At 43.4% G+C, this 17,053-nt stretch overlaps 2 protein-coding genes across 7 annotated transcripts in view; both read left to right on the top strand.

The window, feature by feature from the left end:
- The window catches only part of gzf1 (GDNF-inducible zinc finger protein 1), a 38,459-nt gene extending 31,264 nt beyond the window's left edge, over positions 1-7,195 (top strand). Inside the window, exon 8 of the mRNA XM_085981748.1 lies at positions 7,106-7,195. Within this exon, the coding sequence (XP_085837874.1) occupies positions 7,106-7,129 (24 nt within the window). The 3' untranslated portion in view covers positions 7,130-7,195. The remainder of the gene's footprint in view (positions 1-7,105) is intronic.
- Positions 1-17,053, top strand: part of LOC147121470 (GDNF-inducible zinc finger protein 1-like) — a 90,494-nt gene that overhangs the window by 21,067 nt on the left and 52,374 nt on the right. For 5 of the 6 annotated variants that reach the window (XM_085981735.1, XM_085981733.1, XM_085981734.1 and 2 more), the window contains exons 1-3: positions 7,124-7,221; positions 9,309-10,766; positions 12,011-12,105. In XM_085981735.1, the coding sequence (XP_085837861.1) occupies positions 9,331-10,766; positions 12,011-12,105 (1,531 nt within the window). In that variant the 5' untranslated portion in view covers positions 7,124-7,221; positions 9,309-9,330. Of the gene's footprint in view, positions 1-7,123; positions 7,222-9,308; positions 10,767-12,010; positions 12,106-17,053 lie in introns of those variants that run through there. The other variant, XM_085981732.1, reaches the window with a different exon arrangement.

Genomic DNA, 17,053 nt, shown 5'->3' with positions numbered 1-17,053 from the left:
CAACATGCCCTCAAAAAACCCTCGGCACCGCCGGGCACTCCAGCTAGTTATATTTATATATTAAGCCCACGAGTGAACGACTTTTGATGCACTGTTGCTTCGTCTCTTTAAGTGTTTCATTCATTTTGCGTTCAGACACTGGAAATGAACCGTCGATCTTCTCCCCCAAACACCACCTTCGTTGATTCACCCTCTGCACTCGAGAGCTGGACGTGACCTGGCCGCCCTCACAACGCGCATGCGCATCCTGGTGACGACGGATGTTGATCCCCGCTGCTGCCCCTGCGCCTGCGCGTTGAGCGGCCCGGCGGTTGAGTGGAGCGCGAGAGGCGGCCGTTTGTCTTGTTGTGGTTTCTGGGCCGAGTTCGGGCCTCAGCGCCGCCCGATGGCCACTTAGAGCCCCGGCTTCACACGGTCCTGGCACTCGGCCCCGGCCCAGGCCGGGAGCAGCCCAGCCCCGGAGTCAGGTAAGTCCAGACAAGAGCCGCTGTTGGGAGCCGCGGCCGCCGCCGCCCGGGGTGAAGGGGGGACCGCGTTCGGGCCGGGCTCCCCCCCCGCCCGGGGTAGGAGCCTGTGCAGCCCGCCGAGGGGGGACTGACAGCCGCCGGGGGAGGGAGCTGTGCCCGGCGCTGGGGAGCGGGTGTGGCGGTGGTGGGTGAAGAGAGAAGGGCTGAGGGACATTGTCTGCTGGATGTGGTGCGGGACAGGTGGAGGGAGCAGCACAGGGTAGACCAGGCGGTGGGCAGGCTTACAACCACCCCCCCCCCCGCCGCGCACACACCCCGCGCGCACATTGCCCGCGCGCTCACACCCCGCACACACACCCATCCCGCGCGCACATGCACACACACCCCGCGCGCACATGCACACACACCCCGTGCGCGCACACATCCCGCACGCGCACACCCTCCGTACCCCCTGACCGCACACACCCCCCGCACACCTCCACATGCACCCCCCCGCGCACACACCGCCATGTGCAATTTCCCGCATGCACCTCCCGCACGCGCACACCACACCGCACACAGCCCCCCGCATATACACACATACCACACACACAACCCCCGCACACAACCTCTGCACCGTGCACACACACCCCTGACACAACCGCCGCACCGCGCCCGCACACAACCTCCGCGCCGCGCCCGCGCGCAACCTCCGCGCCCGCGCGCAACCACCGCGCCGCGCCCGCGCGCAACCACCGCGCCGCGCCCGCGCGCAACCCTCCGCGCCGCGCCCGGGCGCAACCTCCGCGCCGCGCCCGGGCGCAACCCCCGCGCCCGGGCGCAACCCCCGCGCCCACCCGGGCGCAACCCAAGCCCCGCGCCTAACCCCTGCACCGTGCACACACACACCCCGCGCGCGCATCCCATGCACCCCACACCATGTGATCTTATGGGAGAGGCGAAAATCCTGGCCAATTTTGGGGGTTAGAAATTACTCTCCGAAACACCCTTCTTCTCTCTCCCCGCCCCCCCCCGGTGATCAAAACTCGTCCAGAAGATTACTCTGACCCTGATAATTCTATGTGGTATCGACCTTTTGTATGAGGTGATCTCCGCCCCCAGCCAGAAACAGGTCCAGCTCTCGCTGGATGGAATTCAGAAATTCGACGCCACCACGTGAGCCAGGAGCCTGTTCCAGATGTCCACTATTCTCTGGGAAAAGAATCGCCTCATGACGTCTAACCTCGCTCTGGCTCTGGCCTCGTAAAACTTATAATTGTGACCCCCTAGTTCTCCTTAAACTATTTAATTGGAACAAACTGTCAACTCGAATGCAATCTATTACAGGAAACTTTGTGCTATCCGGCACTGACGGGACCGAGCTGTTGCCGTCCCATCAAAACTGCCGGACAAACCAGCGCTAATGTTGAACCATACGGAGATTTTGAGCTCCGTATCTGGCAACAAACCCTGTTGCTTAGCAACAGCTTCTGAACAGTTGGCCGTACCTTGCAAGCGTCTTTGTAGCTTAGCAACAGCTTCAGCGAGACCTTGCAGAGCCTGACTGGTGAAAAAAAAGCAACGAAAAGAAAAAAACCTAACAAAGCGGCTCCTGATTTTTGCAGGTGGCTCGAGCATTCCGGACAGTTAACCTCTGGATAAACCAAAGTTTCCTGTACCTTCACCATCTTATAAACCTCAATCAGATCACTCTCCGAGCCTACACTTCTCTAAAGTGTAGAGTCCCAGTACTTTTAGCCTATCACACATGAGAGATTTGCGTGTAAAGTTAAGGCACATGGGATTGGGGGCAAGGTATTGACTTGGATAGAGAACTGGTTGGCAGACAGAAAGCAAAGAGTTGGAATAAACGGGTCTTTTTCCGAGTGGCAGGCAGTGACTAGTGGGGTACCGCAGGGATCGGTCCTTGGACCCCAGCTATTCACAATATATATTAATGATCTAGACAAGGGAACTAGATGTAATATCTCCAAGTTTGCAGACGACACAAAGCTGGGTGGGCGTGTGTGCTGTGAGGAGGATGCCGAGAAACTCCAGTATGATTTGGACAGGTTGAGTGATTGGGCAGATGCAATATAACGTGGATAAATGCGAGGTTATCCACTTTGGTGCCAAAAACAGGAAGGCAGATTATTATCTGAATGACAGTAGATTGGGAGAAGGGGAAGTGCAACGAGACCTGGGTGTCCTTGTGCACCAGTCGCTGAAGGTAAGCATGCAGGTGCAGCAGGCGGTTAAGAAGGCAAATGGTATGTTGGCCTTCGTAGCGAGAGGGTTTGAGTACAGGAACAAGGATGTCTGGCTGCAGTTGTACAGGGCCTTGGTGAGACCACACCTTGAGTATTGTGTGCAGTTTTGGTCGCCTTATCTGAGGAAGGATGTTCTTGCCATGGAGGGAGTGCAGCGAAGATTCACCAGACTGATACCTGGGATGGCAGGAATGACGTTTGAGGAGAGATTGGGTCGATTGGGCTTGTACTCGCTGGAGTTTAGAAGAATGAGAGGGGATGTCATTGAAACGTATAAAATTCTGACAGGACTGGACAGACTAGATGCAGGAAGGATGTTCCTGATGGCGGGGGAGTCCAGAACCAGGGATCACGGTCTAAGGATAAGGGGTAAGCCATTTAGGACAGAAATGAGGAGGAATTTCTTCACCCAGAGAGTGGTGAACCTGTGGAATTCTCTACCACAGAAGGCAGTAGAGGCCAATTCATTAAATATATTCAAGAAGGAGTTGGATATATTTCTTAAGGCTAAAGGGATCAAGGGGTATGGGGAGAAAGCAGGGACAGGGTACTAATTTGGATGATAAGCCATGATCGCATTGAATGACGGAGCAGGCTTGAGGGGCCGAATGGCCTCCTGCTCCTATCTTCTATGTTTCTATCTTGTCAATTAAGATGCTTTAAACTATTTAAAAGAAAAGGCCCAGAAACAGCGGAGTTGCTAGTTTCTGAGTGTCACTTGCAACAACATATCGCTTGCTTGCTCTCTTCGGTATTTCACAGCAGCAGAAGGCTGCCTGATGTGAGCATCTAACGGTACACTTGAACATTCAGAAATGCTGAATTACCATTCCGGGTAGTGTTCAGACTAGCCAACCACATCCAGCTGACCATTTACCTGATCTGAGTTGGTAGTAAGCATTGGAAAATAATATTCTATAGGGATAAAATGTAGATTACCAATTTGAGAAGAGGAAGCTTCGTTACCATTGCAGCTAAAGTACTGCTGTCAAATCCAGACCTCCTTGCTTCAGATAAATACAGAACACTCTTGGCAATATCTGATGTATGCAAATTTTTTACTCAAACCATTTTTGTATTACACTGTAATGGAGTTTTTGCAACTTTTGTTGTTTCTTACCTACCTAACAGGATTTTACTGTAAGTTACACCTGGAATTTGATTAAAATACAGCATTAGAAACAATGTTCCCTGTAGGCTGGACTATGTTCTGCACAGCCTGTTTCTTTTTCAATGTGCGGTCCTTTAAATTTCTGCACAGGAGCTTTGTCATTTTCACATTTTCATCTATTCTTATTGCTAAGATTTTCTTTTTCTCTTTTAACTTGTCCATTATTTTAGTACTTACAATCTACGAACCTCCACCATTTAAAAAATATTGAAATACCTGGGCTAACAAAAGCACTCCATGGTACAGTTATTTTGGTAAGTTTAACTTTTCTGAAAACAAGCTATTGTATTTGGGGAAATAGAGCATAATTAATTGCGCAATCAACAATTTTCAATACAGGAGTTCCTAGACCGGACCATACTGAACAATGAGCATCTGCTTCTGCAAAAGGACGTTGTTAAATGGAGGCCATACTAACTTCCTAGCTATGGTGAGGACGACCTTATTGCTACCCGTGCCAGGTTGCTGAGACAATAAATGATGGAACAAGAAAGCCACTCGACCCATCAAGCCTGCCCCTTCCACTGACTCTGCATGATCTACCCTACAATGGAATCTATTCCACTAACAATGGAAACTTAATTTTTGGCGCTGTAGTTATTTATCTTCCTGATTATCCACTAGAATTTTATAAGGACAAAGTCTTATGTGAGACGTTGCACAGCCCGCTACACCAGTTTCCTCCTGTCTGATGTAAAACATCTCCCCCCAAAAAATTAATTCAGTTTGTTGCTTGTACTTGTTTTCATTCCAGTATCTAAGACCAAAATTTGGAACTCTTCACAAATTTCTATTCTTCGTATTTGGGTCCCCTCCATATGCCGAATAATGGACGTTCCACTGTATTCTCAAGAGGGATGTTCTGTATAAATACTCCCAGATCTCCAAAGGTAATCGGGCATAACTCCAGAATAGTCCATTTATTCCCATATCTACTATTAAACACTGCTCTGTTGCCCTCACAAGATAACACTCCTCTCACTCCAGCAGCACAGCAATCATCATGGTTGTGGAATATTCATCTCAGTCTACATGTATCTCAGAAGCATCCAGGTTTAGATTTCACTTTACAACGTACAACAACAAATGCTATTGTCACAGTTACCAAAGGTATTCTTTAAGAAAAAAAATGGAATATTGTGAAATTATACAGTTATTCATAAACCATCACTGTTACATTGCAGACATGGAATTTTTCTGGACTGGGTGATTTTTTTTTACAGTTTGTCCCTGGTGGGGGTGTGTTTTGTGTTCTTTCTCCTCCAAAAGGATATATTTATCCTTGTTGCTAGAAAGAGAATTTATGATTTGTTTACTGAATTACCACATTTTGCAGCAAAAAAATTGTGCAAATTCACCGAAAACAGATTAGAACAACTTTCTTCATAGAAATTAAATTTTATAAGTTGGTCATAAATTTCCTTAGATTTTAATCAGCATATGATAAAGCGGTCAAGTTTCCATCACAAAGAATATCTGACATGTACAGCAACAAAGGTACAAAAGAAAATATCAGTGCAGCTTTACTGATGAAAATACCATAATATTTTTTAAAGGAGAATATTGCAGTGGAAGAAGAAATTTTAGTATAAGCTACTTACTCTCAAGTCTTCCGGAGTCTTTGCTTATTTTTCTTTGTAAACGTCTGGCTATGAAAATAATGCATCAAGTGGCTGTGTTCCAGCTACCAGCAGGATGACATTTACTACATAGAATCTACAGCACAGGGACAGACCATTTGGCCTAGTTGATGTTTGCCGATATTTATACTCCGTGTGAGCCTCCCCTCACTCTTAATTATCTCTTTCTGCCCTGTCCTCATATCCTCTACTCCCTTCTCCCTCCTGTATGCATCAAGCCTCCCATTAAAGCTCGGGGAGACCAAATGCAGATTGGGTGATCGCTTTGCGGAACACCTCTGTTCAATCCGCAAGCATGACACTGAGCTTCCAGTCGCTTGTCACTTTAATTCTCCGCCCACTCCCACTCTGACTTCACTGTCCTTGGCCTCCTCCCTGTTCTAAAGAAGCTCAACGGAAGCTTGAGGAACAGCATCTCATCTTTCGATTGGCACTTACCTTCCGGACTCGACATTGAGTTGAACAATTTCAGATCATAACCACTGCTCCCATTTTTTCCGGACCGCGGCTGTTGGTGATAATTCTGCTATTGCCATTTACACCTCCTCTAGACCCATCTTTTGTTTCTTTGCTTGTCCCATTACCATCCCCTTTTGCCTTGCATCATCATCCCTTTTGTCATTTAATCTCTCCTGCCTTCCATCCTATCACAGACCTTCCCTTTTGTTCTTTCCTCCCCTCCCCCTTTCCCTGCCTCTGTACTTGCTCAAAACCTGTTGCATCTCTAACTTTTTCCAGTTCTGATGAAAGGTCATCGACCTAAAACGTTAACATTGTTTCTCTCTATACAGATGCTGTCTAACCTGCTGAGTATTCCCAGCATTTTCTGTTTTTATTTCAGATTTCCAGCATCCACAGTATTACTTTTTGCATTGATTATAGATTATTGTTCACAGCAAGAATTTGAAATGGAAAACTGATACTGTGGAAGATTGAAGATGATGAGGCCTTACCTCAGCAGCAATGTTCTGTTTTATCAGTCAAAGCTCATTTTCAATGACTATATGTGGCATAATGCAATTTGCATGAATATTCAGATATTAGTTTGAAGTTATTCAGTGGTATTAGCATGTGAGCAACATTCTCCAGGTTCCTTGTTTGGAATAAAGCATCGTTTTTGTAATATATAATATATTTCTCAGCTAGTGGTATTCAGCTGCCAACTTTGCAAAGTTCCACTGTTCCTAACAGTGTATGAGCTCTTGTGTGAGATTGGGTACTAAAGTGTATCGAATAAATAGTGGTACATTATTGAGTTGATTTCACAGATGGGAAAGGAAGTGTAAATCAGGTGGGATGGTGTTCATTGAATCATACTTGCACTTTTCCAGCAGCCAACTAAGAGATGTTGACTACAAACTGCTTCCCTGTGCACTCGGCTGCAGAAGCAGAATAACTCAATGAAGAGAAAACAAGGTAGCATCCATATAAATAAGGTGCATGCCCTCCCAACAAAGACTGTATAGCTTCCTTAATGTAAGCACTTAAATGACATCAATATTCTTCAGATCAGAATTGGGTGAATGTGGCTTTTACTAATTGCTCTTCTCATAACAATCACACTGTGTTCTTTTTAAGGTTGGAAACATCGGCAAAATTTAATCTACACTTGATTTGCAATTGTACCTCAATTATAGAATGGGGATCATCTTGACATTCATGACAAAATTGACTCTGGCATACTAAACCTCACAGTAAGTGTGTATCATTTTGATTATTGCTGCATAAACAAACTGAGTTGCATTATTGAATGGGCTTGCAGGACTACAGTCTTTAATAACCATTCACTGATGTATCAACAACAGCAACTTGCTTTTACATAGTGCCTTTAAATTAGAAAAACATCCCAAGGCGCTGCATAGAAGTCTAGTCAGACAATACTGGATGCCGAACCTAAGGAGGAGATATTGGGGCTGACCAAAAGCATGATATAAGCCATGGGCTTTAAGGTGTGTTTTAAAGGAGGAGAGGGAGGTGGACAGGTTTAGGGAGGAAATTCCAGAGCATAGGGCCTAGAGTCAGAATAACATAGAGTACTGTGGGGGTGGGGGTGTGGAGGGATACCTGGAGGAAGTTACAGAGATAGGATAGGGAGAGGCGATGAAGGGATTTAAGCACGAGGATAAAAATGTAAAATTGGAGGTGTTTGAAGACTGGAAGCCAACATCGGTCAGCAAAGACAAGGGTGATGGGTGAGCGTTATTTAGTTTCATATAGGATTACGTGCAGCAGAGTTTTGGATGAGTTGAAGTTTATGCAGGATAGGTGGCCGGCCAAGGGAGCTTTGGAATAGTTGAATCTGGCATGGATGAAAGTTTTAGCAGCATGTGGGCTGAGGCGAGCCATGTTATGGAGGTCGAAGTAGGCACTCTTTTTGTAATGGAGAGGATATGGGGTCAGAAGCTAAATTTGGTGTTGAATAGGGCACCAAGATTGCAAACAGTCCGGTTCAACCTGAGACAGTGGCTGGGGAGGATGATTAACTCGGTGGCAAGGGTACAGAGCTTGAGGGAGGGGCTGAATACGATTGATTCGGTCTTCCCAATGTTTAACTGGAGGAGATTGTAGCTCGTCCAAGGCTGAATGTTGGACAAGCAGTCTGACAATGCAGAGGCAACGGAGAGGTTGAGTAAGGTGGTGGAGAAATGCATGTAGAAACTGGTCCCACGTTCAATTTGCCTGTTGCATAACAATGGTCAAAAGGCCTATTTAAAAAAAAAAATTGATCTGTGCACTATATGTTACGAAGAATAAGTTGGCAGGGAACTGAAGACAATAGTTCAGTTGTCAACTTGTGCTGATTTTCATAGAACAGTGTTGTGCTTCGCCCCTATAGTGTCTGATGTCTTTGGAACTCCTTGATTGAATTACTACCTTGTAACTATTACCCTACATTATTCCATGGGAATTAATAATTTAAGTCATGGGGGCAATATGATAATGTGCACCCATAATATTAAAAAGTGTAGTCTGTTAAACAATCTAGTTCTAAATTAATCTCTCCATGTTGAACAAATAGATTATCATGCTCATTGGTAATGGATTAACAATAATGCTCTTTGTTGATTGGTCTTAACGCAAGAATGGCAGCTCTTTCACACATCTCTAGTACAATACCTTTTGAGTTAATGGTCCAAAGAATTTGGCCAGGAAGGGGGAATTTATAGATTTTACTTTTTGTAGTTGGGACATACTTATTCAGAGCCCACAGTAAGGGCGTCCAGACACATGTACAGTTATAAAAAGGTTTCTTGATGCGTCACAAATTAATACAAAAGTTTGATTCCTATATAGTTTTCGTGTGTGTACAGCTGTTCTACCGATAGTGAGCTAATTTTATATATGAGGGCTGGTATGTGAAATACGTTTTCATTGTCATAACCAACAAATATATTGATCTAAATATGAATGTATGTATGATCAGATTTTTTTCTAAAAAAGTTAGACTGGCTGTTAAATGAAATTAGGAGAATCTGAAGAAACAGTATAAAATATTACTGTACTGTGCGCTTTAAAGTTTTAGTGTACATAAATATTCCTAAATGACCTTATACTAAACTTTATATAATGTGTGACAACTTGTGTATAACACATCTACAAAAATGAAAAGGTTGCACAATATACAAGAGTTCAAAAAAAATTCCCAAACTTTAAAAAAAAATTGTATTTATTTAATCCATTTTTCATAATATTGATCGTTTGCCATCTAAATTCAGAATTTGTAACGCAAGCCATGAACATAATTGTTGAGCTTGACTTTGTATAATTTTTTATGTTGCAGGGGTTGAACAAAATAAAGGAAGATGGTAAGCAATCAAGTTGTTCTGGAGTCAAAGGCAGCCCCTAAAAACCTGTTGGATGAGATGCACAAACTCCGCATCTTATGCTACTTCTGTGATGTGACTGTGCAGATAGAGCACCAGGGCAACAAAGAGGAATTTGTTGCTCACAAAGCTGTGTTGGCTGCTGCCAGCAGTTACTTTAAGGAGCTATTCCTTAATGAAATGGTGAACACTAAGATTACTATTGTTACTTTGCAAGATATTTACACAGCAGACTTTGCCTCTTTTCTGGATTTTGTATATACTGCAAAAGTGGAGGTTGAGGCTGAGAGGGTACAAAGATTACAAGAGATTGCAGAGAAATTGAAGTGCAGGGAGCTGGCAGAAGTCTGCAGTCAGGTAAAAACACAGATACTTGAGTCAGCTCTGATGGACTTGGGCAATTTGGCTGATTCCCATGGAGTAGAGGGAATTAAAGGCAATAAACAGGACAGTGATTCTATTTCAGTTTCTTCTCAGAACACATCAGCGATTCCTTCAACAGCACACAATCGCAGAGTATCCTCTGCGCGAGATGTTTCAGATGAAGAGAAAGTTCATGAGAGTGCTTTTAAAGCAGTGCCGGCAACCACCAGAGCCAAAGGATGGGAAAAGTCAGAAAAGGAAAAGAAAGTGGGGAAACCTTTAAGTGTAAAGGCCAAGCGAGCCAGTGGAAGGTTGGCAGGACGAAAAGTCTTTTTGGAAATCCCCAAAAAGAAATATACACGTAAGCTTCGAGAGCAAGAGAAGGTTGATCAAGATTTGGAAGAGGAATCTGGAAAACTGACCTCTGTAGAAGATAACCAAGATATTGAAGAACAAGTCAAGAAGGAAACAACTACAGAAATAGTTGAAGAGCCAGATGATGAAGATGAGATGATGGAGGGGGATGATGATGAAGACGAGGAAGAAGAAGCAGAGAGTGATGATAGTGATTTTGAATTGGATGAGGATACTAAAAAGACCGCTGATGAGAATGAGAAGAAGAGAAGAGGTGGAAACTTCAAGTGTGACAAATGTGAGAGAGATTTTCAGTATGAGAAAAGCTACTTGAAACACATAGAGCAGAATCATGGTATTACACCAGAAATCATTTACCGCTGTGAAACTTGCAACCAGACATTTGCTAATCGGTGCAACTTAAAAAGCCACCAAAGACATGTCCACGTTGAAGAACGCCGCTTCCCGTGCTCGCTTTGTGGTAAAAAGTTTAAAAGGAAAAAGGACGTGAAGCGGCATAACCTTCAGGTTCATGAGGGTGGTGGAGAACGCCATTTATGCTTGCAATGTGGTAAAGGACTGAGTTCCAAAACTGCCTTGAGGCTCCATGAAAGGACGCACACCGGAGATAAACCTTATGAGTGCACTGAATGCCATGCCAAGTTTTCTCAGCCATCTGCACTGAAGGTGCACTTGAGGTACAAATGTACAGTATATAACTATATAGTATGCACTTTTATCACTTCAGTTAGTTATGCCATTTTATTACCTGGATCTGAGATAGTGTAGAAGTTGTTTCGTCTGTCTTACCCTTGTTACAGTAGTATAATCTAACTTTCTAATAATTACGGAACTGTTCAAAATATTACCTTGTGGCTTGCAGTGCTATGAGTGAGGTTGAAGGAGTAATCAGTCAACATAAAAATAAACATAATAGCAGTTATCCTTGATTATACAATCTGTTTAGAGGACTATGCTTTCTGTTCTTTGAACGTATATGTTCCATAGAATTCTCATTTCTCTCTGTATCTCAGACTGAAAAAAGGTGATTTGTTAGCCAAAATAAAATGAACGTGCACTTTAACACACACATGATAAGACAACTTTATGCCTACCGTTCTACCTTTGCCAATCCCAGGGCATTGATGAAGTTCTGTACTGTAGACCCGATGTTTTTCCCAGGAAAGAACAGAAAATTGAAGGGCAAGTAGACCTTGGCTACTTTTTGAAACCTCACACCCAGTTAGAAACCAGCATTGATGCCGACTTGCATTTATATAATGTTCCTCCCATAAAATAATGTCAGATGCAAAGACGTGGATACTAAGCAGGAAAAGATGGACAATTAGAAGGGGAAAAGACCCAAAGCACATCATAGAGGTGGGGTTTAAGGCGACTTTTGAAAGCGGAGAGGAAGGTAGCAAGACAAAGTTGTTTTAGGAGTGAATTCCAGCGGATAGTGGTATAGGGCATGCTGCTTTCTTGTCTGCCCTTTCTGTTTAGGTAATGCGATTGGGGAAGAAGCAAGGCAAAGGCTTAGTTCATATGTGTTTTGTCATTTGATTTTTTTTTTAGACTGATGGTTGTAAAAGTCACTATAATTAACATCTATTTAGTCATTTTCCACTAAAAGGAGAAAAAGAAACAGCTGGAGATACCCATTTGAAAATTGAGAATTCTTCAGAAAGAGTTACTAATGGACTACCTAATTTCAGTATTAGAAAAGTAAATGACAGCTAAATGTCACTGGATGTTTTGAAGTCCTGAGTAGTAACTATAGTGCATGCAGCATTAGAAAAGCCTCTTACGATTTAGAATTCAATCTAGTTCATTTGAAGTCTAATGTGCAGTATTTGTAGTTTTATCTTTAAATATTTAGAATGTTTGTGGACCACAGTATATCAAGACTTTTCTCTTTCTCTCTCTTGTACACACACTCAAGGGTGCATACTGGTGAAAAGCCATTTGCCTGTGATGAATGTGGTGCCAGGTTCACACAGAATCATATGTTGATATATCACAAGAGATCTCATACAGGTAATTATTTTGTATTTTTCTGATTTTTTTTTTGTATAACTGCAGTACAGCCTGAAGCAATATGTACTGTACAATGTAAATCCAGAGTTGTGATTCAGCCATGTCTCATAGCTTATTTGCAAATATTTGGAATTATCTACAGTAATGAAAACAGCTTGGACCTGTACCACAGCAAACAGCAACATGTTTGAAAGAGGGGGTAAAATTGAAGCAAAACAGAAAGTAGTAATAAAGAATAAAAGAATCACGAGGATCATAGAAATTGGTGTGTAGAGGAAGATAATAACTGGCCCAGAAATTCGGGTCCCCACGGGTGAGTACGCGCTGGGTACTCACGCGTATGCCCAACGAAAGTGCCTGTTTCGTGCATGCACTGCGCATGCGCGGGAAACCGGAACTTCCGTTCCCTTAAAGGAAGGGGTTCACGGGTCGAACGCATGCGTTGGAGAGGCAGCGCGTGCGCCTGGAACTTACGTTTTTTTTGCAGCTTTCTCCGGGAGGGTAAGCCTCCAGGAGTTACACTTTTAAAAAGCAGTCGCAAGGCCTGCTTTTAACAAGGTAAGTGGTGAATTAAGTAAAATTAAAACATTTTTTCCACAGGTTTATTATTTTTAAATACTTTAAAGAAAGATAAGTTTATTTTTAGCCCCGTTAGAAACTAATTAATTTTTTCAAAAATTTTAAATTATTGTTTAAAAGTTATTTTATGTAATTTATAGTTATTTTAAAAATGTGATTTAAAAAAAAAAAATTATTTGAAGTTTTAGTTACGTTTTGGGACTGATTTGTATTTATAGTTTTGACAGCTCTTCCTGTCAAATTTATGAATGGGCATTCCCTGCTACCATTAGCCCTCCATGGCCCACGTGATCCCAGGGGACGCTTCGAACTAACTGCGCCCCGGGATACGCAAGCACTGCGCGCCGGCAGTTGGAGGAGGCCCAGGATCGGAATACCATGCGGGCCCACAGCACAATGGCCGGCGCGCTAGGTAAGTGCAGGTCGGAGGCTCGCACCCGCGGGAAGCCTCCGACCCGAATTTCTGGGCCAATATGAGACTGCTTGATCTGTCTCCAGAATGACCTTAACCTGACCAACAATGGCTGGTAGGATGTTGTATCAGCACCAGTAGCCCGTAAGTAGTTTGACCTTTGAAAGGGAAGTCCCCAGACACAAGAGATATTGAGTAAGTTTCTCAAGAGTATGGCAATGTTAGTGAAAATGGAGTGAAAATATAACCTTGCAAAGGTGTGTCTAAACACTCTGTTGCATTTTGCAGTATTAAATCATGCTGTGGGGAAAGTTATATTGGTTGTTTTGACAATCTTGTACAGATGCAGAAAAATATTAGTGTTAAAAGTAAAACTAAATGTCTCAAGGAACAAACTTTAATAAACTACGGCTGTTTTTCCACAAGAAAGTATAGTTCATCTATTCCTTAAATTAGATTTACACAGATGTAACCACCTTTAACTCAAATACTTTATTTTCTCACTAATTTTCTCCTCTTATTTTCTTACTACAGCACTCATTATTCATGTGAGTGTCCACAAGCTATTTTACTTCAGGAGTGTATAGCAGCTGAGCCCAAACCTAACCATACCTCATGTCCACACTTCCAGTAGAGGTCACTGGATAGCAGTCAGGAGAAAAACTGTGGCCAATTTTTCTCCCCTTCACTCATCCAGCTGTTGTGCTGACTGAGATCGCGGAAATTGAAATTGGAACTTTCCTCATCTTGTATGGCTTAGTTACTCACGTGATCAACTTGTTGAATCACAGAGCAAGTCCTGAAGAGACCTTTTTAATGTTTATAGAGTTTGCAAAAATCCCAAAAGGGGCCAAGGGTGTTTGTGTGTAAATAACAAACTGTGAAAAGTAATTGTAGCTGCTGCTTTTCTGGGTAGTTCCAGAAATTTGGGAGCTGCTAGTATTCCATTAAAGTTTCTGAGTGTTTGTGCAGCTCTACAGTTTGTGGAGAAGTTTTTCATAAATAAATCATAGAGCCAGGATTTTCTGGGAAATTAATTAATTTGGCCTGTTCTTGGGGGTAATTGCAGCTGGTTGATCATTGTTGGCACTGAGTTCAAGGTTTTAGTAATTGTGAATTATGCTTCTTTCCACATGTGTCAATGCCAGTATTTAGTGGCATGGCGTGCATAGTTTGTGCATCTGATGACTTGGAAATGGATGCACAAGAGCCGAGGCTGAACTGGTTATAAAAGGGTTTGATTGTGGCAACTCCATTGAAGAGGTCATAAAATTATACATGAGTAAATCAAATTGGGTTGTGACAGTGACAAGCCAAAAAGGAAATACACAAATAGTCATAGAAACATAGAAGATAGGAGCAGGAGTAGGCCATTCGGCCCCTCGAGCCTGCTCCGCCATTCAATGCGATCATGGCTGATCATCTAAATTCAGTACCCGGTCCCTGCTTTCTCTCCATACCCCTTGATCCCTTTAGCCTTAAGAAAGATATCCAACTCCTTCTTGATTATATTTAATGAACTGGCCTCCACCGCCTTCTGTGGTAGAGAGTTCCACAGGTTCACCACTCTCTGGATGAAGAAATTCCTCCTCATTTCTGTCCTAAATGGCCTACCCTTTACCCTTAGACTATGTCCCCCGGTTCTGGATGCCCTGACCATCGGGAACATCCTTCCTGCATCTAGTCTGTCCAGTCCTGTCAGAATTTTATATGTTTCAATGAGATCACCTCTCATTTTTCTAAACTCCAGCGAGTACAAGCCCAATCGACCCAATCTCTCCTCATATGTCAGTCCTGCCATCCCAGGTATCAGCCTGGTGAATCTTCGCTGAACTCCTTCCATGGCAAGAACATCCTTCCTCAGATAAGGCGACCAAAACTGCACACAATACTCAAGGTGTGGTCTCACCAAGGCCCTGTACAACTGCAGCAAGACATCCTTGTTCCTGTACTCAAACCCTCTCGCTACGAAGGCCAACATACCATTTGTCGTCTTAACCGCCTGCTGCACCTGCATGCTTACCTTCAGCGACTGGTGCACAAGGACATCCAGGTTTCGTTGCACTTCCTCTTCTCCCAATCTATTGCCATTTAGATAATCTGCCTTCCTGTTTTTGCCACCAAAGTGGACAACCTCACATTTATCCACGTTCTATTGCACCTGCCAAGTTTCTGCCCAATCACCCAACATATCCAAATCATCCTAGAGTTTCTCGACATCCTCCTCACAGCACACATGCCCACCCAGCTTTGTGTCGTCTGCAAACTTGGAGATATTGCATCTAGTTCCCTTGTCTAGATCATTAATATATATTGTGAATAGCTGGGGTCCAAGGACCGATCCCTGCGGTACCCCACTAGTTACTGCCTGCCACTCGGAAAAGGATCCGTTTATTCCAACTCTTTGCTTTCTGTCTGCCAACGAGTTCTCTATCCAAGTCAATACCTTGCCCCCAATTCCATGTGCCTTAACTTTACACGCTAATCTCTTATGCGGGACCTTATCGAAGGCCTTCTGAAAGTCCAGATACACCACATCCACTGGTTCTCCCTTATCTATTTTACCAGTTACATCCTCAAAAAAATTCCAGTAGATTAGTCAAGCACGATTTAACTTTTGTGAATCCATGTTGACTTTGTCGGATCCTGTCACTATTTTCCAAGTGCTCTGCTATTACATCTTTTATAATGGACTCTAGCATTTTCCCCACTACTGAGGTCAGGCTTACCGGTCTGTAATTCCCCGTTTTCTCTCTACCACCTTTTTTGAATAGTGGGGTAACATTAGCTACCCTCCAATCCATGGGTACTGTTCCAGATTTCATCGAATGTTGGAAGATGATCATCAATGCATCTACTATTTCTAGGGCCACTTCCTTAAGTACCCTAGGATGTAGATTATCAGGCCCTGGGGATTTATCGGCCTTCAATCCCATCAATTTCCCTAACACCATTTCCCTACAAATACTGATTTCTTTCAGTTCCTCCCTTTCATCAGACCCTATGTTCCCCGGCATCTCTGGGAGGTTATTTGTGTCCTCCTTTGTGAAGACAGAACCAAAATATGTATTTAGTTGGATCGCCATTTCTTTGTTCCCCATTATAAATTCCCATGATTCTGACTGCAAGGGACCTACGCTTGACTTCACCAATCTTTTTCTCTTCACATATCTATAAAAGCTTTTACAGTCAGTTTTTATGTTCCCTGCAAGCTTACTCTCATATTCTATTTTTCCCTTCTTAATTAATCCCTTTGTCCTCCTTTGTTGAATCCTAAATTGCTCCCAACCCTCAGGATTATTGCTTTTTCTGGCCAATTTATATGTCCTCTCCTTGGATCTTATGCTATCCCTAATTTCCCTTGTTGGCCACGGTTGAGTCACCTTTTTTGTTTTATTTTTGTGCCAAACTGGGATGAACAAATTCAGTAGTTCATCCATGCGGTCTTTGAATGTTTGCCATTGCCTATCCACCGTCAACCTTTTGAGTGACATTCCCCAATCAATCCTACCCAACTCGCCCCTCAGACCATCGTAGTTTCCTTTATTTAAATTTAGGACCCTAGTCTCTGAGTCAACTACTTCATTCTCCATCTTAATGAAGAATTCGATCATATTATGATCGCTCCAACCCAAGGGGCCTCGTACAACAAGATTGCTAATTAATCCTTTCTCGTTACATAATACTGATGTAAGCCCCCAAAGTGCGGACTAAGTGATATACAAAGTCGACGACACTGGCTTGTTGTAAGAAAGACAGACCCAATAATTGAAGTAAAAACGGTTTATTCAGGCCTGGGGAGCTGTGGCTCTTGCGTCCCAACACAAGGCTCCGACTCCACCGAATCTCTTGAGGTTCACACAGTTATACACATATTCCGAGACCTCCTACTACAAGAGGTCCAATCGATTTAAAAGTCTATACATTAATCACTAACTAGGTGTGTCTAACTTATAC

The sequence above is a fragment of the Somniosus microcephalus genome, chromosome 3 (genome assembly GCF_052327205.1).
Source record: "Somniosus microcephalus isolate GS21.2 chromosome 3, FLI_Smic_1.0, whole genome shotgun sequence".
Lineage (NCBI taxonomy): Eukaryota > Metazoa > Chordata > Chondrichthyes > Squaliformes > Somniosidae > Somniosus > Somniosus microcephalus.
The sequence above is the reverse complement of the archived record's forward strand: the minus strand, read 5'-3'. Positions and strand labels throughout refer to the sequence as shown.